The 24,090-nt window shown below is 35.9% G+C and overlaps 1 protein-coding gene across 18 annotated transcripts in view; it reads left to right on the forward strand.

Moving 5' to 3' along the window:
- Positions 1-24,090, forward strand: part of HDAC9 (histone deacetylase 9) — a 996,855-nt gene that overhangs the window by 580,242 nt on the left and 392,523 nt on the right. For 16 of the 18 annotated variants that reach the window (XM_037836859.1, XM_037836851.1, XM_037836858.1 and 13 more), the window contains 3 exons: positions 5,916-6,038; positions 8,170-8,380; positions 8,837-9,054. In XM_037836859.1, coding sequence (XP_037692787.1) covers positions 5,916-6,038; positions 8,170-8,380; positions 8,837-9,054 — 552 coding nt within the window. The remainder of the gene's footprint in view (positions 1-5,915; positions 6,039-8,169; positions 8,381-8,836; positions 9,055-24,090) is intronic. The other 2 variants (XM_037836848.1, XM_037836857.1) reach the window with 1 other exon arrangement.

Raw genomic sequence — 24,090 nt, forward strand, 5'->3', positions numbered from 1 at the left:
TCCACATTTATCAACACTGTTACTTTAGATTCGGCAGATTAATTTAATAGCTATTTTAACAGTGGCCAAGCAGCTGGTTTATTTCTAGTTGAGTATTTGTAGCTGGCTCTGTGATACTATTTTTTAAATATTTTTTTCCAGCAGATACAAATGATTTTTAAAAAGGATTCTAATAATAAGGTTCAGTGTTCTAAAATCATCTGAAATGTCACTTGTTTTGCCCCAATTTCACGTGACTCATCTTCCTATTGTTTCGTAATAGTTATTGTGACATTTGCTTTAAATGTTATGCTCCCTTCTGAGTGGGTGTAGAGTTATGGTTTTAGATAGCAGCGAATAACACACACACACACACACACACACACACCAGGAAAGGAGGCTGCTATGGCCAAAATCATTTGCTAGGAATAACATGAGTCAATATTGTAAAGCAAGATCTTGAACAAAACATCGGTGCCTTTTAAATGCAAAGCAAGTCTGTCAAATGATTTTTTTTTTTTTGTCTCCAACCATTTTATAGTAATACATTATTGAAGGTCCAGTTAAAATGAAAGGTTAGAGATTTTTACTGTGAAAACAGTTTTCTTCTTTATTCTGTGGCGATTTTGATTTTCTATCAGTTCTCTGAAAGAACAGTATAAAATAAATGCTACCTTGGAAAATACTCTGAAAGCCGAAGGCAAATGCTAAGTGATTATGATATATATACATATATATATATGGCTATCTTCTTTTTAAGATAGTCTGGATTTGGGGATTTGGGACCTTTAAAACCTAAAAGATTAAGGCTTTTGAGTAAATCTTCCTGAATGCTGTTCTAATAGGTACAGATATTGTCTGATAGATCTAGGTAGAGTTGCAGACACCAGCCCTTGCAGCCCTCTTCAGTCTTAAGTTGAGGGCTCTGACTTCCAAGGAAGGTAGGTGGCTGCCCAGAATCACATGCCAGTGAGTGGGAGAGCTGAAGTGGAAGGCTTTAGACCAAAGACTGCTTCTCACCAAAACTCTGTATGTATTTTTTCTTTTTCTGATTCTCCTGCATATTGTAGGGAAATCTTGAACGTACAATACTGAAAATCCTATATTGCACTTTCCCTACAGGCTTTTTAAAATGTAGGTGATTATGTACATAACTAGTATTCTTCAAGGTTCTTAAAAAACAGAAAGATATTCCTCCATCTTCCTTTTCCTTTCTTTCCTTCCTTCATTCCTCCCTTCTATAATTCATTCCTTCCTTTTACCATTTTTTCCTTTTGTTCATGCCTTGCCTTATTCCTCTATATCTCATTTTCCTTGCCTCCAGAGACCGTCATTTCCTCCCTTTTGTTTGCATGGGTTCTTACGTCATATGTATTTTTTGCTCTGTTCCCATTTATTGTATATGTAAATGTGTATACATGGTATGACATTACCCATCTCATTCCATTTTTAAAACTTTTATCACTAAGCATGCATTTTTAGATCCAATTATGTCATTATGGATGCAGACCTCTAATCACTATAATACCCCATGGTGGGCACTGCTCCGTTTTACCTACCCATTCTCCAGGTGGAAGCCTAATGACCTCCAATTCTTACCCACCACCCAAAAAAAAAAAAAATGCTTCAGCAAATACCCCTTAGATATCACCCTATAGCTTAATGAGAAAGTTTCTTGCATCTGATTCCCAGCAGAGGAGTTACTCAGTCATGGTATGTAGTGTGATTAATTTGGTTTATAGTTCTGGATTGCTCACAGGAATTGATACACCAGTCTGCAGTCCCACCATCAATGTGTGAGAATTCTTACCTTTCTAAAATCCCTGTCAACATTTGACATTATCCATTTTGCTAATTTTTGCCAGTGTAAATTTTGTAAGAGATTTTGAGTATTTTAATTGAAACTAGCTTCTTGATTTCAATGGCAAGATATATAGCTTGATTGAAAGGCGTGATTTTTCACTTTATGTGTATTTATTTCATCTGCATTGCAAATAGTATCCATAACATATCCTTCTAGTTAGCATAATGGTGAGAAAAGAAGCTAAGTTTTGAAGAGCCGTATTAAAATGTAAGTAGTCCTCCCCTGCCCCACCACCTGGCTCAATTCATAATCCTCTTCCCAACATCTTGCTCTCTCTGGTGAAATAACATTAGTCACCCATCAAAGCCTGGTTTAAAATGGACACTTTCCCCTGTGCCATCAAAAGTGCTTTAACCTTACTCTAATTATAGTGATTCTAACAGGCTATTAGAATTAGTCCTCTACTTTTTTGTGCCCTTGACTATACTAGCATGAATAGCACATATTTGTACACCTAGCACCCAACACTTAATCTAACATGGAGAAGATATCCATTAGTATCAGTAGCCATTTATACATTTAATTTTTTCCATTTTTAACTAACTACAAAGTTTCTGGTACTGAAAAATTTTCAGATTAAAACTATCTTTCCCATGTCCTAAGATGTGAAATTTTGGCATCTTAACACCTCACTGGTTTAAGAGCTGGAAGAGTTACAAAACTGCTTCCTAGAAGCATCCTGGCTCTGCCTGAAAGTGCTGTGAACTCGCCACAGTGTTAAGTGGGGTGACTGTCCAGCCTTGCAGGAACACTGGTCAGGATGCTTCATTGTCTGACCTGACTGTCACTCTCACCACATGTTCATCTGGCTTTCACATGTGTCTGTCTGGGGTTGGCAGTGTAGGATACGGCTCCAGATTCTTATCGTGAGGCATTAACCTGAAAAGTTGGACTACTCCTATCCAAAACCTGGTTGATGAAAAGTATATTTAAAGGAGATTATTTGAGGAAAACAGTTTTCAGTTCTGTTAGATGATTTGTGATTCTAGTCCATTTGGAAGTGTACATAAACTCTGGGCCTATTTTCTTACCTGTAATCAGAGTTAAAGTAAGTGAACTCCAAGTCCATTAAAACCTATAATATGATACTATACCAACCAGTTAGTCTCTATAGGAAGAATCAACCATACCCAGCAGGCTTGGGGAACACAAGACTTTCCTTTCTTCCTTGGGAATTGACCCTATAACTTGAAGATCCTCAAGTCTATACAGTCACCAGGACTTTCTCTTCTCATGCTGGACCAGCTGGCAGGCTCCCGGTTACACTCTTTCATTCTTTCCCGTAAGCCTTCAGGCCTGAGTTTGCTTCCTCTTCTTCTCTAAAGCTGCTTCCATTCTACGTACATTATATGATCCCTCTTTCCTCCAGGTGGCTGCAGAGTGATGTGTAGTTTCTGTACCAACATTTGAAGAAAAATCATATAGCCTTGTTGAATTTAAAACTTTTATTGCTGATGCCCCTGGGAAACAGGAATGGAGGAATCACTGTTTCCTCATCTGTATAATGAGCATGATGGTAGCTGGAGAGTGCCCATAATGAATAGGATGACTTCCCAAAATTGCTGACACAGGCTTGGTACATGGTAGTGCTGAAAATCAAATACATTGTCAGAGGAAATGGAGGCACAGACCAAAGCCAATTTTTGATGTGAAACTGTAGAAGAGTCCACAATTCCATAGTAAGAATTTTCCAAAATCCCTTTAATTTAGTGAAAGTCCATGTGAGCAGCCATTGTGCTGCTCCATTATGACATCTGAGAAGAAATCTATTTATATTTCTTTCTTTAGAATGAATCTGCTTCCTGTGATGAGGATATTGCAAAAGTTCTGTCTAGGAAACCAACATAACCTCCTTTATGAAGTCTGGTATCTTTTGGTGTCATTCCCATAGTCCATATCCAATCCCAGTATGATGAGAAGCAGATCCAAAATTGAATGACTATCATAAATTATTTAAAGTACAGACTCTTCCAAATTTATTTTATCTTCTGTGAATACAGATAAGTGAATGGAATGTCCTTTCATTTTAAATTCTCCTTCCTGCCAATAAGCTAAATATTTTAATAAGTTAAAATATTTTTACTTCCTTATACATTCTTCTTGTTCTTGTACAGTTTTATATTCTATCCTTAAAATCTATTTTAAAAGCCTATTTGTGAAAGCAAAATAGAAGCTTGTCTTTTTGTTGTTGTTGTTGTTGTTGTTGTTAAATTCAGTTTTATTGAAATGCATTCAGACACCATACAATCATCCATGGCATACAATCCACTGTCCACAGTATGATAACATAGTTATGCGTTCATCACCACAATCTATCTCTGAACATTTTCCTTACATCAGAAAGAACCAGAGCAAGAATAAAAAATAAAAGTGAAAAAAGAACACCCAAATCATCCCCCCATCCCACCCCATTTGTTCTTTAGTTTTTATCCCCATTTTTCTACTCATCCATACACTAGATAAACGAGGTGTGATCCACAAGATCTTCACAATCACACTGTCACCCCTTGTAATCTACATTATTATATAATTGTCTTCAGGAGTCCAGGCTGTTGGGTTGGAGTTTGGTAGTTTCAGCTATTTAAGAAGCTTGTCTTTTTAAGGAGAGCACATATGCATCTATTGTTGATTGCTCCTAAAATAAAGTTCCAATATTATACACTGTTATAATAAAATCCTTTCCAGAAATCTTCGTGATCTGGTATTTTAGACAACTTTAACTTGTAAATGGTTGCATGTAAAGTTAATGTCATGTTAATGGTTTCAATATACCTCTACATTTTCGTACACAAATGTCTGACTTTTTCTTTAAAGAGAAAAACAAAATGTGAGTTTGCTTGTAGTTCCATGTTGCAAGGAGAAAGCTCCACATTTCACCTCCTGCTCTTATTATGTTAAGGCTAAGACTCATCTCCAAACAAACGTACGATTGGGGGGATGTTTTGGAATAACATCCTGTGTTTTGGTGGAGCATCACTCTTCAGTGACATTCTGAGGTTGCATTGTATTAGCACATGATATTTTTCCCAGTTAATTGATATCCCAGGTTTGTCCAGGAGAAAATCTACAGCTCCCCCAAACATACTTGACAAGTTATTATATTTACTTTAGTCAAAGCCCGTGTGTGCAATATGCCTCTTGGAGGTGGTCTATTATTGGAGTCCCATATGCTTTTTGTTTGGGAAGAAAGCAGTCACTGTGTCATACTGTTACATGGAGTATTCTTTTTCAGAGATGTTGTTCCCTTGGGGACTATATCAGGCCAGAGTTCCTTAGTCTAATAAGACCTTTGTAACTCTTATTGTATAAAAGTTCCGGGAGGGAAGCAAGAATTAAACAGAAAATGTAATTCAAGCAACCATATTAGGCCACATGTGGGAAAACATGACTCTTAGTATTGGATTTGAAAAAAGGTATTTGTTGTTAAAAAAAAAAACAAACAAACCATGGTGATGCTGCACATTCAGGGTATTTCAGTGTAAATGAAGGCTGTAAGGAACTCAGAACATTATGATGTTCACTGTAGTTTCTGAATATGAGTGATTTAAAAAACACCACCCAGAGTCGTCTATTCATAAATTCCTATAGCAACAGATATGATGATTAATTGTTATAGAAGTCCTATATGGTAATATTTAATATAAGATTTTCTTGTGTGCATTTTCCTATCAACAAAATGACATTTAATCCATACAAAGATAATGACTAAGGCATAATTACATACATATTTTATCACTCTAATTCAGGTAATGTCATCTACTTATCAGAATTCTTGAATTTGATTACTGTTCTTTTACCAGTGGGTGACTGGTTATCTTCAGAAAAAGCTAGAATTTAAAAAAAAAAAACAGTTTTTCTAAGGGGACTATAGAAGCCCTTTTACAGATTTTTAAACTATGTCTTATAAAAATATTTATTTTTTATATATAACTTCTGGATACATAAATCATGAAGTAAATACTTAAATATTTTCCTTAGTTATGATTTTATAAAAACTATTTTCTGAAATGTGAACATTTTACCATAAAATTTGTGATGAGAGATTTTGAGACATTCCTTTCTTATTTTTCAGCAGATGATTTCACAGCAACGCATTTTAATTCATGAAGATTCCATGAACCTGTTAAGTCTTTATACCTCTCCCTCTTTGCCCAACATCACTTTGGGACTTCCAGCAGTGTCATCTCAGCTCAATGTAAGTCTTTGCACAACATCAGCCTACAGCAGCAGCCTGAGAGATGTGTTCATAGGGGAACTCCCTTTTGTTTCGTGGATCTTTAAACTTGGGAAAACATGATGGAGCCAGCTTCTCTGTACTATTCACTGAGTTCAAAGAGGTTCAGTTTAATTTCTACTTAAAAATTATACTAATTGACATAATATATAAAAATAATAACTAAAATTTGTATAATGCTCTATAGCTTAAAAATAATAAAACCACTCTCCAGATATATTATCTTAATAGCTCCACACAACTGTCCCATAAAACAGAGATTGCAGTCCACATTCTACAGAAGGAGCAGTTGAGACTTGGTGAATTTAAATGCCTAAGATTTCAGAGCCAGTAAGTAGCAACCTGGAACTCGACCCAGGCCTGTGCTGAGAGGGACAACTTCTAAAACACAGCTGCTGTTTATAGATTTATTTTTTAAATGGCTTTATTTTGGGAATTTAAATTACTGACTCTATGGTACTGAAAAATACATATCTGGAGGAACTCTCTTAAAACAGTATTAAAATATTCCCAGAAGGTTCAGAGTGAATCAGTTAGTTTAAAAAGTCCTAACAAACGGAAATAGGATCATTTGGAAGTAATTTCTCTACTAGAAGAAGAGAGCGGTAAGTATGTGTATTCCCTAAAATAATATAAATTCTAGTCCTTGTAAAATATTTGTAAGCCTTACCCAGAATAATTCATCTGTAAAATGTTAGTAGAGGTCTTGTGATACACCAGGTTCTAAGAGAAATTTGTTCCAACTCTTGTCACCAATTTTTCCATGTTCCAAGGCACTCCTTCGTGCTAATGCACACATATACTACTTTTAATGTGGTCAGAGAGAATTTTTTTCCAAAGAACCAAATACTACAGCCAGACCATTTAACTTTCAATAGTAATCACAATTTGGTACCATTGAATGAATAAACCAGTGTGGTTTGTATTGAAGTTTCATTTTTCTTTGTTTCCATTTTGGTATGGATGAGGCCATCACAATTAATTTTTCAAGTTTAGCATTGCTTTGGCCAAGGGATCTCTAATATTCCATTTCCCCACCGATCATGGGTAATTTTAAGGAAAAGAGGCCAGAACAAGGAATCACCTCTAGATTAAACATTGAATTGACTTGCTCTGTGACTCAGGCAAGCCATTTACCTCTTTTTCTTCAATTTCTCCATCACTGAAAATTGCTTTGCTTCCCTGGTGCATAGCAATTTTGGAAGATGAAACGTGAATTTTGAAATGAAACACTCCACATAATTTTGAGGTATTAAACTTCTACTTTTGTAATACCAAAATGATGATGATTCATTAAGTTCTTTTAATAGGATAATTCATTATTACTATTGATAATATAATTATTATTGCCTTATTACTGTGTTATCATACATTTCAAGTTCTTAATAGCATTTTAATTTGATATCTGATTTCACATGTAGTTTAGTTTACAAAACAAAAGTATCGATGTCATTTTCAATATTTAGAGATTTGGGGATCTGTTATGAATTTATGTATATACATGTTTAAATCAAATTAATACATATTCTCACATGCTTTCATTGAGCTATTTAAATAATTTTATTTTAAAAATTAAATATTGGAAACTTACAGCTCTGTGAACTCATTAAAGGAAATGTAGAGAAAGAAAGAATTGTTCCTTTGCTTGAAACTCCAAAATTACATACTGTTTTTTCTCTGGTCTCTTAAGATATGGTCTCTTTAATTTAGCTGCTTGAATAAATTTTACTTTTTCAGCATACCTTTTACTTAAGCGGTGTATTTTAAAATGCTTTTAGAATAAACTTCCCATGTCTTAAGCCAAAAATCAGCATACATTTTAATGTTGAAAAGTAAATTGTTGAGTTCATTACAGTCATACCCAATATTAAATTCTCTCCAGTGCTTCAATACTGTTTTTGTTTACCCTTTGTTAATTCAGTTTATTTAAAAAACATGCTATTGACCATTTTCCTTACTCAGCCATTGGGTAAGATGAAATGTTTGTTTTGGGAAATTATGGCACAAGAAACTCAGCTAATGATGTACACACCTAATGCCCGGCTCACATGGCTAAAAAGCAGATTAACATCTTTATTATTTTTTGACACAGGCTTCGAATTCTCTCAAAGAAAAACAGAAGTGTGAGACGCAGACCCTCAGGCCAGGCGTTCCTCTGCCTGGGCAGTACGGGGGAAGCATCCCAGCATCTTCGGGCCACCCCCATGGCACGCTGGAGGGAAAGCCTAACAGCAGCCACCAGGCTCTCCTGCAGCATTTATTACTGAAAGAACAGATGCGACAGCAAAAGCTTCTCGTGGCTGGTAATTAGCAGTGGCATTGTTTGCAGGTCATTTTAGGGCTTTTTTTCAGGGATCCAGTATAATGTCTCTTTAAATTATGACTCTAGTAAAGTTTTAATGTTGTACCAGGATCTCCCTATACCTTGTGCTAGTGGAAAAGGCTGTTATCCTTATTCTTTTCCCTAGAGCCACACATGCAAAAAATAAACCCCAGCAACCTCATACACACCAGAATGGGCTGCTGGGGAGTTTACGTCAGGCACATACCTGTCCGATGCTTTGGCACCTCTGTCTCCCCCCACCCACCTAACCTAGGCTTCTGGTGTGTGGCTGGTAGTATCACTGTTTTTTTTTTTAAATCTATCCCATATATCGATTTTCTGTGGCTTGTCTTTTCTTAAATAAAAGTATGTGAGCATGAGTGTGTGTGTATGAGTGTCTATCTATGTATATATATGTGTGTGTGTTGTTTTTCAGGTGCCGTTCCCTTACATCCTCAATCTCCCTTGGCAACAAAGGAGAGAATTTCACCTGGCGTTCGAGGTACCCACAAATTGCCCCGTCACAGACCCCTGAATCGAACCCAGTCCGCACCTTTGCCTCAGAGTACATTGGCTCAGTTGGTCATTCAGCAGCAACACCAGCAATTCTTGGAGAAGCAGAAGCAATACCAGCAGCAGATCCACATGAACAAAGTAAGCCCCAAGCCAAGTGCAAATGTCATAACCACCAGTGTGGAAATTGGAGATCTGTTTGCTTATATGGGTATACGAGAGGAGAACGTTGGCATCGGTCACAGCAGTGAGCTGATTGCCGTTCTAGCCCTGCTCTCAGGGCTCCAGGATAGCATCACAATATCAGTGTTTTCACCATCATTACACTCGCGGGTCGTTTGGAGCAAAATTGAGGTTATAGATGAGCAAGGTCTTTTATGATAAGTATCTGTGTTATTATACAAACACATACAGGCATATGTGTGTAGAGATCCATTTTTAGTGAAAAGTCTTGAGGCAGAGCTGATTGTAGTAGATTGACCCATCAAAAAGTTGACACAAGTACTGGCAGCTATGGCAGGGTTACCCAAGATGGTGTTTCTCAGCAAGTTGCATGCATGATTTTTTAGTAGCCCCACTTCATTACAAGAAGCATTTGAAGCAGTTTCTTGGAAACTTGTGATAATTTCTTTCTGGCAGCCTTATTGTGTCTGAAACGGACACACCACATTCTTAGGAGCTCTCCTGCTGAGGTAACCACAAAGAAACAGTGATTACAGTAAAACATTTCCAATGAATATGTAAACAAAATTATATTAAGGGACCTAGACTGTATAGTTGTCCCACTACTCTCAGCTGTGGTAGGATTACAAAAGCAGAATCTTCTAATTCCAGAAGAAGGTCAAGGTCCTGGATGTCAAGATTCTGTTCCCTCTCCTTTGTGCTCCGTCACTTACAAACATCTTATAGATGCATAGAAAACATTATATTGAGAAATGATGCCCTGTTTGCTGGTCATTGGATGGCTAAAAATTGATTTAGAAACTAAATACTTCGTTGTATTATTATGTTAAAAATCTTCTTGGGAAAAGATCTAAATATCTTTCTAAGGAAAGATGGAGGTCTTCATCACGAGCTTGCCCTAGGACAAGTGAGGCTGGAGTTTTTCTCTTCTCTCTAGCCTCTGTCTTAACAAGGGCAGAACTGTGGAGGGAACACTGGCTGAAAAACACCAGTACTGAAAAGAAATTTCTCCATCCCAGCCTTCTGCTGCTGCCAAAGGTTGATGTGTATGGGGATAGTTAGATGTGGGGAGAGCTGGCAGTAGCAATATACTCTCCTGCCGTCTCTAGCCTGGTCACCATACATTGTAGACTTTGTGTCATCACATTTACACCTGTTCATTCCTACACTATTTCTTTAAATTTATCAAACTGCCTTTAAGATATCAGTCATCAGGGAAGAACCAACTTCCGCCTTTGTATAATCGTGTAATGCTCGTTGACTTTGAAAGTGACACTGAATATATTTGCTATATTATGGTAGCATTAGGTTTATTTATTTGTTTTGTGGTTTCTCAGAACAACTTAGAACTACCAGGTGTTCTTGAAGTATTGAAAAAATATCCAGCCTCCTTTGAGAGAAATGTATGCTGAGGTAAAGATTTGGAATTCTGTATTTCATTTGATAATATTTTGGTCTGGAATTAGGTTCATTTTAAAAATTAGTATTGGATTGTAGTTATACTTTCTGCCAGTCTTCTATTTCCTAGAAATATGTGGACATGCATATTCTACTAACTGTAAGTTAATTAATCCTTTTGAGATCATGGTCTACAAATGATTCCTATGAATATCTTTAAATATATTTTAGAATACATTTTTTTATGACCTACAGTTGCCATTGTTTCAGACTCAGATGATACACTAATACCAGAAAATTTCTGTTTTTAGTATCACACTTGATATTTTGACAGGCAGATGGTAAACCCAGTCACATGGAAGAAACTAAGATCAAAAGCAAGCATTTGCATTTTAGTAATGAAAAAAGCAAATCTTATCAGGACCTTCTCCCATGTGGAGCTGATTCCTTGGATTCTGTTAAGTATTCTCTCCAAAATTAGAAACAAACCTATACTTTTAGGTACATGTTTGTACAGTGGTTTGATTATTAAGTCTTATCTTAATTAGGCAAAATGAAGACCAGAATACTTCAAAGTACAGCGCTGATCTTTATATGTTAACCTCTCTCTGCTTAGGTGTTTGGATTACTCAAGCAGGTTTCCAGTTGGCTTTTCTCCAAGTATGGATTCCACTTGTTTAATAAAGATGGCATATGTATGTTGCATATTCTCCAGATTTTGAAAATATTTCACCTACCCTCAATTGTCTAAGGGAACATAGATGAATGTTATTAAAGAAAATATTGAACCTCTGTCCTATTCTAAAATAGTCACAAAAGAACCTTCAAGAAGTGACATGCTACTGTTCACCCTTCCCCATGAGGTGATGACGACATTTATTTCACACTGGGTCCGTACCATAAGTTAGATGCCCAAAGATAACAAATTTCTGTAGAATAATATATTTATGTGCCCTCTATGTAATCATTTAAAATGCACACTAGGGAGAAATAACCACAAAACACTAATTTTTTGGTCATTTTTCCAATTTCCATGGATGACCCTTTATTTGAATCCATTCAGACTGGAGCCAAACAGTTAGCATCATAAAATCTGCCTCTTATTCTTGAGATACTTAGTATAGCAGGAAATATAGGCACACATGAAGGCATAGGTGAGCAAATGACAAATTTAAAAATGTCATTTTCTTTTATCCCCTCAACTTTTTTTATGGTTCTTTTTTGAGAAATGTAAGGAAGCTAAAGTAGAATGTGAAAGAACTAAAAATAAGTGTGTTTATCTCTAAACTAACATCAGATTAAATATGATTGGCTTCCCTGGTATGAAATACATAAAGGTATATTTGAATTACTAATTATCTTTAGAAGAAATAGAAACAAACACACTTTTGGAGCATAGTTTGTATAATGATTAACATTAAATTTTAAAGACGTCCTATTTGATTTAATGCATTATTGAAAGCAGTCATTCATGTTTGGTATAATTACACTTGGTAAATGTTATTAATCATACTAAATAATTTTACCTACTGTTGCCTGATACTTTAAAGACATTTTCATGGGAAATTTGGGTGTCTTAAGAATTATTTGCCTCATGTAATTATGGTGTAGGCTCTCAAAAGATTAGCAGAGATAAGTATCCCCTGACATGGGTTTATATATTATTTCTATTGTTATAACTGCTGTTAAATAATGGGGCAAGCTAGAAAGGTGAGTACTAGGCTGGAGAGGAAAAAAAATGATTTACCTCTGTTCATCAGCTTGAATGTGCCATATTCTGTGAAAATGTCTTAAACAATTTAACCATAAGAAAATCTTTGCTTGTGGTATTTTTTCTTTTAATTTTTTGAGACTTTTAAAATTCACAAGTGCATTAAACAGTATTTATTGCTAATATATGGTAAATTCATGTGACTTATATTACTGTGTGCATTTTCAAAAAAATCAAGTTTCCTTATACTGACATCAAAAGAAGACTGTTGCTTTTGCCTGTATATTTTGTTTTTCTTATTGAAAGAAAAAATATTCCTAAAACAGCAATTAAAAAAAAATACAGTATTGGTAATTTTCTCCTGAGCCCGTTTCAGGTCTAATGTTGCCCCAGATTTTTTTTTTTTCTGGGTGCAAGAACACTGTGATTGATGAAAACAAAACACACCACGTTTACTTGGACATTATTATGATTTCAAAGGAGCATTCTAACTGCTGCCTAATTAAGTTAATAAAAGGGAAAATCGTAGTCATACCACTATGTGAATGACAACAGAATATTTCCAAAGTATCTGCAGGCATTTTGTTTTGAGAAAATTTTACCTAGCTATCTCCTCACCCCAAAATGACAACATTATTCTTTGAATTGTTTCTGTATTATAGTATTAATAGAATAGTGTTGATTTGTGCCTCAGTTTCTATTTTAATTAGAATTTTAATACCTTATCTAGTACCTTTGTTTTCCATACGTACTCTGTGAAATCCATATGCACGTTCTTTGTTAGAAAATTCTCTCTTCATCTGGTGCTTATTTGATTGAAAAACTGATCTATCCATGTATCCTTTCAGCAAATAGTTATTGACTTTTTGACTTCCAGTTTGTTCTGGACACTGTTTCAGGTACTATGAAAACAACAGGCACTTTCCTCATGGAGCTTACATGGTGGGAGGAGGGGAGTGAGATGTTCAAGTTCATAGCAGTGCCATGTATTAAGTGTTAGAATAGACGGTAAAAGGAAGGAGAAGGATTTCTTTGAGGAAATAAGACTTTAGACTTTTTAAATTACCTCTCTGACTTATCTTGTCTTGTTTATATCGTTTTCTTTTCTTTCTATTTTATTGTTTTTTTGTCTCTTTCTCTTTTCTTTTCTCTCTTTCTTTCTTTGTAATATGCTCTGTGATAAATATCATAGGCATTCCTGTGACTGGATATCAGCCAACACTTTTTTAAAAGCCCACATAAATCATGAGATGATATCTTATGTATGTCAAGGTTCAGTCTAGATATAAGTATTTATTATATATTTATTACTATGATACTTAGGCATTTTGACATGAGTGCTATTTTATCATAATAAAAATATATCTAAGTCACGACCAGTAAAGGAGAGGCCAAGCAGATGTCTCATATTGCCTTTATTAAAACAGGTAGACACTGTGTTCTGACAAGCAAGACATGAATATAATTATGCTCAAATGCTGGATCAGAGCAAATGGGGAGTTTTCATGAGTCTTTGGAAGAGAATTTGACCCCTTATTTGAGTGGTTTCTGTCATATTCCTTTGCTTGACATAATTTTCTAATGCAAATGATGCATATTCTCCCTAACACCTCATGATTCATACCCACTCTTTGTCCCCAACTACCCGTGCAGAGCAAACCAAGAGAGTAGATATTCTTCCAGGCCTGAGATCACACACAAGCATAGCATGCATATATGTGCATGTGTGTGTGTGTGTATGTGTACGTGTGTTATTTTCCTTATCAAGTGTCCCAGAAGGCAGTTCCGATACAGAATTTCAAAACTAGTTTTTGCTCTCTTGAACAAAGTATATATTTTCCCAAGGAGCTTAATTTGAAGACCAACGATTATAACTTTACAATTTTTGAAGTCACACTTCATATACTTAAGCAAGAAAAATACTTGCTAGTTAACTTTATTTTAATAAGGGTAATTCTATCCATGGCTTTCTTGTGGGCAGATTAAAATTTTAAGTAAAATTAGATGAGGACTCTACCAATATTTGCTTTTTCCTATCTCTGTTTCTCCTACTGTCTTTCTTCCTCTCCTTCTTTTTTGCACTGTGCATCTTTGATCTTTCTGGCCTGTTATCCATAGATGCCTCAGAGGTGTGATCACTTCATTAATACCAGCTGCTATATATATATACACAATATATAGGATATATAGGATCAACTATAACATGAAAACCATATCAGCTTTCATATGTATATTATCTCCTCAATATTATCAACTCATTTTTTAATATCAGAAAAGTTAATTTTAATGGGCTTACATACTTTGACCATGGTAACAGAGCTGGAATTCCAACATAGGTTATATAACTCAAAAGTCTGTCCATAACCACTCTTGCTTGTTTTCTCTGTGTTGTTTTTAGCACTAAGCAGGAGGTAAGCTTTTCCTAATTATATTTTTGCCAAAAAGTAAAAAATTCACAATAAAAAACAAAGCAAACACATAAAAAAGAAAGGTCATGTTATTTCCTGTGTATTGGTTTGGATTTGCCAGCATGATGGCAAATCAACAGTCCCTTTTCCCTACCCTGCTTCCCAACTTTCCATGCATCATCCTCCATCCAGCTACTCACTTTGTCTTTGTTCATAGACCTGATGTTAGGGTATTCCAATATGCTGATGGATTACAAGTCTTTTCAAAGTGGTGCTGCATGAATGTGGTACAGAGCCAACTATATATAGCCAGGCCCCATTTTGTTCCTCTCTCTTGTATATTGTCCCATTGCCATTTTTTAGATTGGGCAAACATCATCTCACAGGAGTTCTGAACAAGCAAAATCTGGAAGTCTACTGACTTCATCAAGTTTAACTAAAATGCAAATGTTGGCATCTCATCTATGGGTAATGGTTGAAAAATGCCTTGTTTTAAGTTTTGAAAAATGGATGAGTAGAAACTTGAACTGGGCTTTCATTTAGGAAAGTAGGCATTACTGTTGTCAGGTTTAATTTCTTTCTGTCCATTTGACAGCTTGTTTCCATGCAGAGTCTTTTAATCACTAATTTAGAATTACATTTTGTCCATTAGATGGATAGTATGCCCAAAAACTTCAGCAAGCATTGAAAGGCAGTCTGAATTTTGTAACAGTAAAAAGCCTCCTTGATTATTTATCTATCTATGAAGGTTTATAAAAGAAACTTTGACTTTACCCTTAAATAGATGCTATTTTGACACGATTAGCCAATGTAAACAGATCCTTGTAGGTATGGCATGGGTTTCAAAAAAGCCCCTTACTGCCACATTACTGGCTTACATCATCATAGAATTCATATAGAAGCATTTCACCATATAATTACAAGTTGATGGTTTATAATATGCAGAAAATGGCTGTTTGCTTTATTATTAGATGTGATGAAATGCTGTGTTTGGAAAAGAAACTAACTGGCCATTTCAGTGGATTAATGTGTAACATTCACAGACATTCCCAGTGCTGCTTTCATAACTTGAAGACCAAGGGAAAGGACCTCAACCTTTCCTTTTCACTCCACACTATTACTCTAATCCAAGACGCTTTTATTGAATGGGAAAAACAATAGTTGGACATGACTATGAGGTAAGAAAATAGAGGGGAGAAAAATATCTAGGGAATTAAACCATGTGAGTAGTTTGACTGATGCTGATTCCAGGCAGTTCAAAGGGAGAGGGAAGCTAAATAATTTGGTTGTTTCCCAACCTTGACAAATAGTTTCATTTGACAGAATGAAATAATTAAGTCTTACTAAGGAATTTTTAATATAGCTAAGTGATCTGTGGACATGAAAACCATGACTGAGTAGCAGTCTGTTTATTATGGATTTTTGTTGCTTGTAAGATCCTGATTTTAGTTCCTTTTTTTTTTCCCTGCATCTTTCTGCTCTTTCTCTAAATACTTATGAAATATGAGGATTTTAGTGACCCTGAAATGTCATCTGGTCTAGAGTATTCCCATGCCTTCAGGCTGAATCCCATATCCTAAATGTACTGTTATTCTCTTGTTATTAACTTAGTTGTGTCAACCAGTAATTTTAAAAATCACTTATATAAAATAATGTTCTGGCATGTAGTAATTGGTGGTGTTCCATATTTATTTATTTATTCACAACCATTATGCTACATACTGGAAATTAATAAAAGAAGGCATGTTGTTTTCCTTGAATGGCTCACACACCTGCAGACTGATAATTACAATCAAAGATGACCCCATATCATGCACAGCCTGTATGGATTGTAAAATCTGCAATGCTTGCTAGTCTGTCTAAGAGAACTCTCTGAGGTCCTGCACAATTAATTATTAGTTTCACAACTTTGGTCAAAGTGTTCATCCTCTTTGTCCAGTAATTCTCTAATGTGTAAGTCCTAGAGACTTACAGGGATAAATGACAGGATATATCTGGAAGTGCTTTGTAAATATTGTAAGCACTACTGAAATTTAACACAGCATTTATATCCTTAGGTAGCATTATACTTCTGTTTTCCTTATTCTGTTAATAAAAAGTGGTTGTCTGGAAGTACTAGAACACTTCCAAGAAACACATTTCCCACTGTCTCAAAATTACAGTAAACTACTTTGTTGTAAACCAAGCCACCCAACTCCCTTCCAGCTGTCCCATTCATCTCCACATTATGTCATAGATTATCCTGACACAAACCTTGTTTTCTCTTTGGAACAATATTATATAGTTAGTGATTAATTTTTTGTATTGAGGTATAATTTACATACAGTAAAATTTATTCCTTTTGTTGTACAGTTCAATGAGTTTTTTAATTAGAGAAGTTGTAGGTTTACAGAAAAATCATGTGGAAAATACAGAGTTCCCATGTACGCACAACACACACACACACATGCTTCCCTGTTATTAACACTTTGCATTAGTGTGGTACTTTTGTTACAATTGATGAAGCTATTATTATATATAACAATAACTATAGGCCATAGTTTATATAAAAGCCCACTGTTTTGTACAGTTCTTTGTTGTTGTTTTTTAATTTTTATTCTGGTAACAAATACAACCTAAAATTTCCCATTTCAGCCACATTCAAATATACAGTTCAGTTGTGTCAGTTACATTCACAATGCTGTGCTACCACCACCACCATCATTACCAAAACTTTTCCATCACAATCAAGATATAGAACTGTTCCATCAACTTCCAAAATGCCCTTGTGCTGCCCCTTTATAGTCAATCCCTACCCTTGCCCGCAGGCCCTGCCACCAACCCCTGACAAAATGGTTGAGGTTTTGACCAAGTAAGGGACATAAAACAAATCACAAACTTCAGGGATGGTGTATTTCGAGAGCACACAGTCATCAGCCCTGAACCATCTAAACCATAGAAGATTCAAGGAAGAAAGGACTTGGGGATTATTCAGAGGCCAGAGCTGGGCCAGTCCCATGGGCCTGCTGTCTTTGGCCTGCCTGGGGTCTTAACCAGCATTTGAAATAATAGTCAATCTTTAAAAATAGAAAGGTTTCAAATAAAATATCTAGATTTCTGGCATTTTCTGAAAAACTGGGAAGTCTGGCCACATGGGGCCCACATTCCATGTGGCAATTATTATCTAGGGCTAATTCCTGGATGCCCATTTTAACTGGGGTTTATACTGCTCTCCAGTTCACCAACAAGAGATTGACCAATGGGGAGGAAGGGATAGGTTTATGGGTCAAGTGACTGGAAGATCATTGACTTTGAAATTTGTCTTGTCTGAGACCCACTCCTCACTCTGCCTCCATTGTCTACCCGTTTAGGGGAAAAGAGGAAAGCTTTGAAAGACAGTGGATTAGGAACTGAAGATCTGAAAGGAGATTGTTGGGGGAAAATAACATTATGTAATATAAAAGGACATAAATTTACAAAGTGTTGTAAAAGAAGGAAAAACAACTCCTTTGTGTTCTAGTTAAGAAAAACCCCTAAAAGTTCTTCCATGCTATTGCTGAGGATTTTATATTCTGAAAAGTCAGTATTCCTGCTTCCATTTTTAACCACCTAAAATCCAATCTTCTGTAGCAGCCAGTGACAAATACAAATCAAATCATGTCATGGGCTTGTGTAAAATTCCCCAGTTGATCCTTGTTTGTAGGATAAACAAGCACCTTTACATGGCCTAGAGAACTGTCATGATCTGTCTCTTGCCTCTTTTACTGACCTCACCTCCTACTCCTTTCCCTCCTTCACTCACCTCTAGCTATGCTGACCTCTTCTCTGTTTTTGAAGAATCTCATTCTACCTCCAGGAATTGTGCCAGCTATAGTTCTGTAAGGAATGCTCTGGCCCCCGTGCCTTCCCATGGCTCAATCTTGCTATTGCAGTGTCTCAGCTCAAACCTCACCCTCTGCAGAGGGGCCTTCCCTGTCCAACCAAACTAAAGTAGACACAAACACCCAGCTATCCCCATCATTCTCTGTCACATCATGTTCCACCCTTCAGTTGCTTATTGTCTGTCTCCTCTGCTGAGAGCTAGGATCTTGAGTAATTGACCACTGTCTTCCCAGAGCCTGGCATATAGTAAGTGCTTAATAAAAATTTGTTGAACAAATGAAAGATGTGTGGGCAAGTTCTCTGAACTAGCTGGGAAAAGGCAAATTTGAGTGTGCTTTCCAGAAGGGAATAATTATTTAAATTGCTGAAATGTTAAGGAGTTTTGAGAGCCAGGGAAAGGATATTTCAAGCAGAGCAGGGATTGTTTTGGACATTCATTTAGAGTTAAAAAAGATAAGAGGATATTTATTAAGAATTCACTTGGTCCCTAAGCCTAATTTTATACCTCTGCAATCTTGGCAAGAAAGGATGTTTTTTAGTTCACAAGTTTAATTTACATGAATAATGGACAACTGTTTAGAAAATCTTTTTCACTTGTTATTTAATGTTGGTTCTTCTGAACCAAATCCCTAAAACCTACAGAAGTGAAATGACATGGGGTCCTGTGGCTTGAGGCCAGAGTTCTGTAAGTAGACCTCTCGATTTGAAAGCCCTCCAAACTGCATGTTGTTTTTGAGAACAGTTGGTACGTACGTAATCTATTTGTAAATTGAAACAGAATTTTATCATTATTTTAAAATCTAGTTTCCTTCGGGGCTTAAGGGAAAAGTTTTCTTTCCAAGAGAAGAATTTTACCTGTCTTAAAATCTGAGACAAAATAAGAAAATGATGAGTTGGGTTGAAGGTCATTTTATGTAGTTTAATAATCACATTCAAACACTCATGTTTACTGGTTTGTTGACAATTTCAAAAAATGAAATGTCTATCAAAAATGGGCTTACTCCTTATGTATTTATAAGGCCCTTTGTCAAAATTCTGTATCTGAAGATATCTGGGGTCATAAAGGATGTCTGTGGGAAAATCAAAATTGTAGATTTTAAGGATATTTTATTTAAAGCTCTTATTCTTACATTGACTTGTATCAAACAGTGTAAATTACACCAATATGAGCTTAATTTCCTAATGTGTAAAGATTAGCAATACAGCTTTGTAATGTAATTTAATGAATTTCACATTATTTGCCTATTGAATATGTGATAACGTGGAATGTAAAATATTGAAATTGTGGACTTGCTATTAGGACCCTATTAGAGATTAATAAGAATTGAAGAATTTAGTTGCAGTATTTACAAGTGTTAGAAGTTCAGTCAGTTTTCATGCTGTCTTGCCTGTAGAGTATTTTTGAGAGTTTGGCCATAGGCTGCCTGTAGCATTCTTAGGGTTCTGCACAATTGCTGTACAGTAGCATGAAAAATAGACATACTGACAGATGAGTCAGAGCACAGATAAAAGAAGCAGGAGAAGCTGTGCAGCCGCCGTCGTCTCTATCTCAGCTGGGTTCCCCACCAGAGTAACTCACCTGATGTCAGACAAATGGCACCCGGTGTGTTTTACAGATGGCTCTTCAGCAGTGATTCACAGAGGCTTACACATGTATCTGTCACACAGATGTTTGTCTTGTGTTTTCTAGCCAGGAAGGCAATAGCTTGACTTTGCTGGGGGATCACCTCCAGATGTTCAACCAGAGAGAGACCCTGCTACCCCACTGAGAGTAAGCAGACTTCTCTCCCTGCATCTGGGGCCACTCAGCAACAGGACCAATTAGAAAGTAGTTAGCCCATACCATCTTTTTAATGGTCATATGTGTAGTTCTAAAATATACAGAAAAGAACATTATCAGAATATGTACTTTACTAATAAATAATCAGAAACTAGCAAATAGCATTAACATTTTATTTTCAAAATCTGAAATATGTCAAACCTGGCAGGCAGAATTTTCCTAGGAGCTTTGTTTGCACATTTTCCTCAGATGTTACTTGCTAATTTTTCCACTCTGAAAAATTTGGCCATTTAAACAGAAACCACTTTAGTCAAAAGCCCAAAATGAGAAGTATTAGGTTAACTCCTTCTATACATTTATGTTTTTCAATGTGGCTACCAGGGGTCGCATTTATCTGTTTCATATGTTTGAAATTTCAGAAAGACCACATTTTATTCCAGAGATGGAGAAAAATTGGTAGTTATTGTTCATGTAGGCATTGACATTTGCTTCATAATCTGGGAGGAAAAGTGTCAAAGCATTGCAACTAAGCATTAAGTTTTCAGATGTTTACAAAGCTCCAACTACGTGCCATGCAATATTTTAGGTAGTAGGAATCTAAAATGATGATCTACATCAAGCTCATGCTCTCATGAAATTTATATTATAGTAGAGGATGATAAACCATTAGTATCACAAACAAATGTAGCAATAAATATAAAACTGTGTTAAGGATTATAAAGAAAATGTGTTAAAGAGATATTAATGGAGGTGAAATATTGGTGATAAGGAGGAGCCAGTCAGGCATGTAAAGTCCTGACGTGTGAAGAGAACACAGCATATACAAAGTCCCTGTGGTGAGAACACGCTTAGCGTGTTCATGGGACAGCCAGAAGGGTGGTGTAATTGAAGTACATGAAGGAAAGAGGAAGAGGTACTAGATAAGTTCAGATAAGTAGGTGGGGCTAGGTCAGAGAAAGGCGTTCATTATGGTAAGAGGTTTGAATTTTATTCTAAGCATAATGGAAAGCCATTGGAGGATTAAGTAAAGAAGCAATATAATTTATTTATCTAGCTTATGTTAATAGTAATAATTATTAGAACTTCTCTAGGAGAATGTACTATTAGAGGCCAAGAGAGCAAATGGGAAGCCTAATCTGTAGGTTCTTTTGGTAGTTAGGCAGAAAAAGGTGGTATTTAGGACTACAGTGGTAGCTGTGGAGATGCCAAGGGTTGCTAAGAGATTGAATAGAAAATATGAGTGAGAGAAAAATTAGGATACATTCTAGGATTTTGGCTTGCTCACTTAAGTATTGCTATATACTCAGATGAAAAAGATTGGGTGAGCAACACCCTTGACTGAAATGGAAATAAAGTTTATCTTTGCACTATTTAAAGTTTAAGATACCTGTTAGATATTCTGTGTCCAAGTGGAGAAGTTAAGTAAGCAGCTGAATCTGCAAATCTGGAGCTCAGGGGAGAGATTATAACTGCTGATGCTAATTCAGTTGTCAGAAGAGAATTTGGAGTGGGAGGTATAAAAAGTTCTAGGCTCCTGCTCTTTTTCCTTATTTTTAAAATAATCACAAATTTGTTTTGTGATCTTGGAGAAGACTTGGCTTCCCTTGGGCAAACACGGGTTTGAAGAATGTTATTAGAAATGTTCCAACTCCAATATTTTGTGTCTCTATGATTTGACTCATAAGTTACTGTTTTATGTCCAGTAAAGTTTCTTTTACAAACCATTAAGGAATTCTGCTGTTAGAATAAGATCATTTTTGCCATTTGGCTTTCTTGTCTAGTGATCACAGCATTATTCATTCTGGCTTTTTTTCTCTCTCATGTTTCATTTTGTACATCAGAAGTATAGATGAAGCCAGAAGCACGGTTGGAGCAAAAGCATTGTTTCTGCATCGCACACTGAAAATTGTTATACCCAGTTTCATATATATGTATCTGTGTCAGTAAGGTTGTAACTACTGATCAAATTTATAAGTGATGTGATTCCTGGTTACTTCAGTGACCTCAAAAATATAATACATCATAATTCAGAAATTTTTCTATTTTTTCAATTTTCTGTGAAAAATTGGGATTCTGTCACTATTGGAGATTTTCTTTGACTTATTTGCTGTCTATGGGAAATTGTATTCCAGTAAATTAAGACTCAAACAGTTTGTCTGGTCTTTGGCAACCCCAACACTAGTGATGTCAATCTCTTAAAGATGTTATGGTTTCATTTTTTTTTTAAGCAGTTTTATTGAGATATGTTCACATACCATACAGTCCATCCAACGTGTATAATCAGTGGCTTTTAGTATGATCACAGAGATGTACCTTCATCACCACAATCAGTGTTCAGAACATTTTCATTACTTTTCCCTATTGTTGACACTTTGCATTAATGTGGTGCCTTTGTTACAATTGATGAAAGAATATTAAAGTGTAACTGTTTGCTATAGTCCATAGTATACATCAGGTGTATGTTTTCCTATATACCACCCTAATTATAATGTTAGTTATAATTCATGAAAGAACATTCTTATATTTCTACCATTAGCTACAGTCCATCATCCACAACAGGGTTCACTGTGTTATACAGTCCCAACATAGACAACCCAAAACTTACCCTCTCAACTACATTCACCAACATAATTCTGCACTGTTAATCACATTTGCAGTAATGTGCTACCATCACCCCTACTTATTTCCAACATCTGCAGCCAACCTAAATAGAAATTTTGCTCAAATTAAACATCAGCTCCCTCTTCCCTACTCCCCATTCTATCCCCTGGCAACCTATTTTCTAGATTCTAATTCCATGAGTTTGCTTATTATTATTAGTTCCTATTATTAGTTGCTACGGTGAGATCATTCTGTATTTGTCCTTTTGTGTCTGGTATATTTAATTCAACATAGGGTCCTCAAGGTTCATCCATGTTGTCGCATGTATGCAACAGAACTTCATTCCTTCTTACGGTTGAATAATAATTCCATTGTATGTATATGCCACATTTTGTTAATCCATTTATCAGTTGATAGACTCTGGGGTTGCTTCCATCGTTTGGAAATTGTGAGTAGTGCCACTATGAACATTGCTGTGCAGATATCTGTTCAAGTTCCTGCTTTCAGTTCTTCTGGTTATATACTTAGCAGCAGGATTGCCAGATCATGTGGCAACTCTATTCTTAGCTTCCTGAGGAACTGCCAGACTGTATTCCACAGTGGCTGCACCATATTGCATTCCCACCAGCAGTGAATAAGTAGCTTTCTGTGTGTGTGTGTGTGTGTGTGTGTGTGTGTGTGTGTGTGTTTAAATAGTGGCCATTCTAGAAGGTGTGAAATGATATTCCATTCTGGTTTTGATTTGCATTTCTTTTTCAAGAAGTATTTGGCTATTCAGGGTCCCTTATCCTACCAAGTAAATTTGATAATTGCCTTTTCCATTCTTGTAAAGTAGGCTGTTGGAACCTGGATTGGCATTGCATTGAATCTGTTAATCAATTTGGATAGAAATGACTTCTTAACGATATTTAGTCTTCCAATCCATGAAACCAGAAAGTTCTTCCATTTATTTAGTGCTTCTTTGATTTCTTTAAGCAGTGTTTTTTTTATGTCTTTGTTTTTAATATTCATTTTATTGAGATATATTCACATACCACACAGTCATACAAAACAAATCGTACATTCGATTGTTCACAGTAACATTGCATAGTTGTACATTCATCACCAAAATCAATCCCTGACACCCCTCATTACCACACACACAAAAATAACCAGAATAATAATTAAAGTGAAAAAGAGCAACTAAAGTAAAAAAGAACACTGGGAGCCCTTGTCTGTCTGTTTGTTTGTTTCCT

The sequence above is a fragment of the Choloepus didactylus genome, chromosome 5 (assembly GCF_015220235.1).
Source record: "Choloepus didactylus isolate mChoDid1 chromosome 5, mChoDid1.pri, whole genome shotgun sequence".
NCBI classification, from domain to species: Eukaryota; Metazoa; Chordata; class Mammalia; order Pilosa; family Megalonychidae; genus Choloepus; species Choloepus didactylus.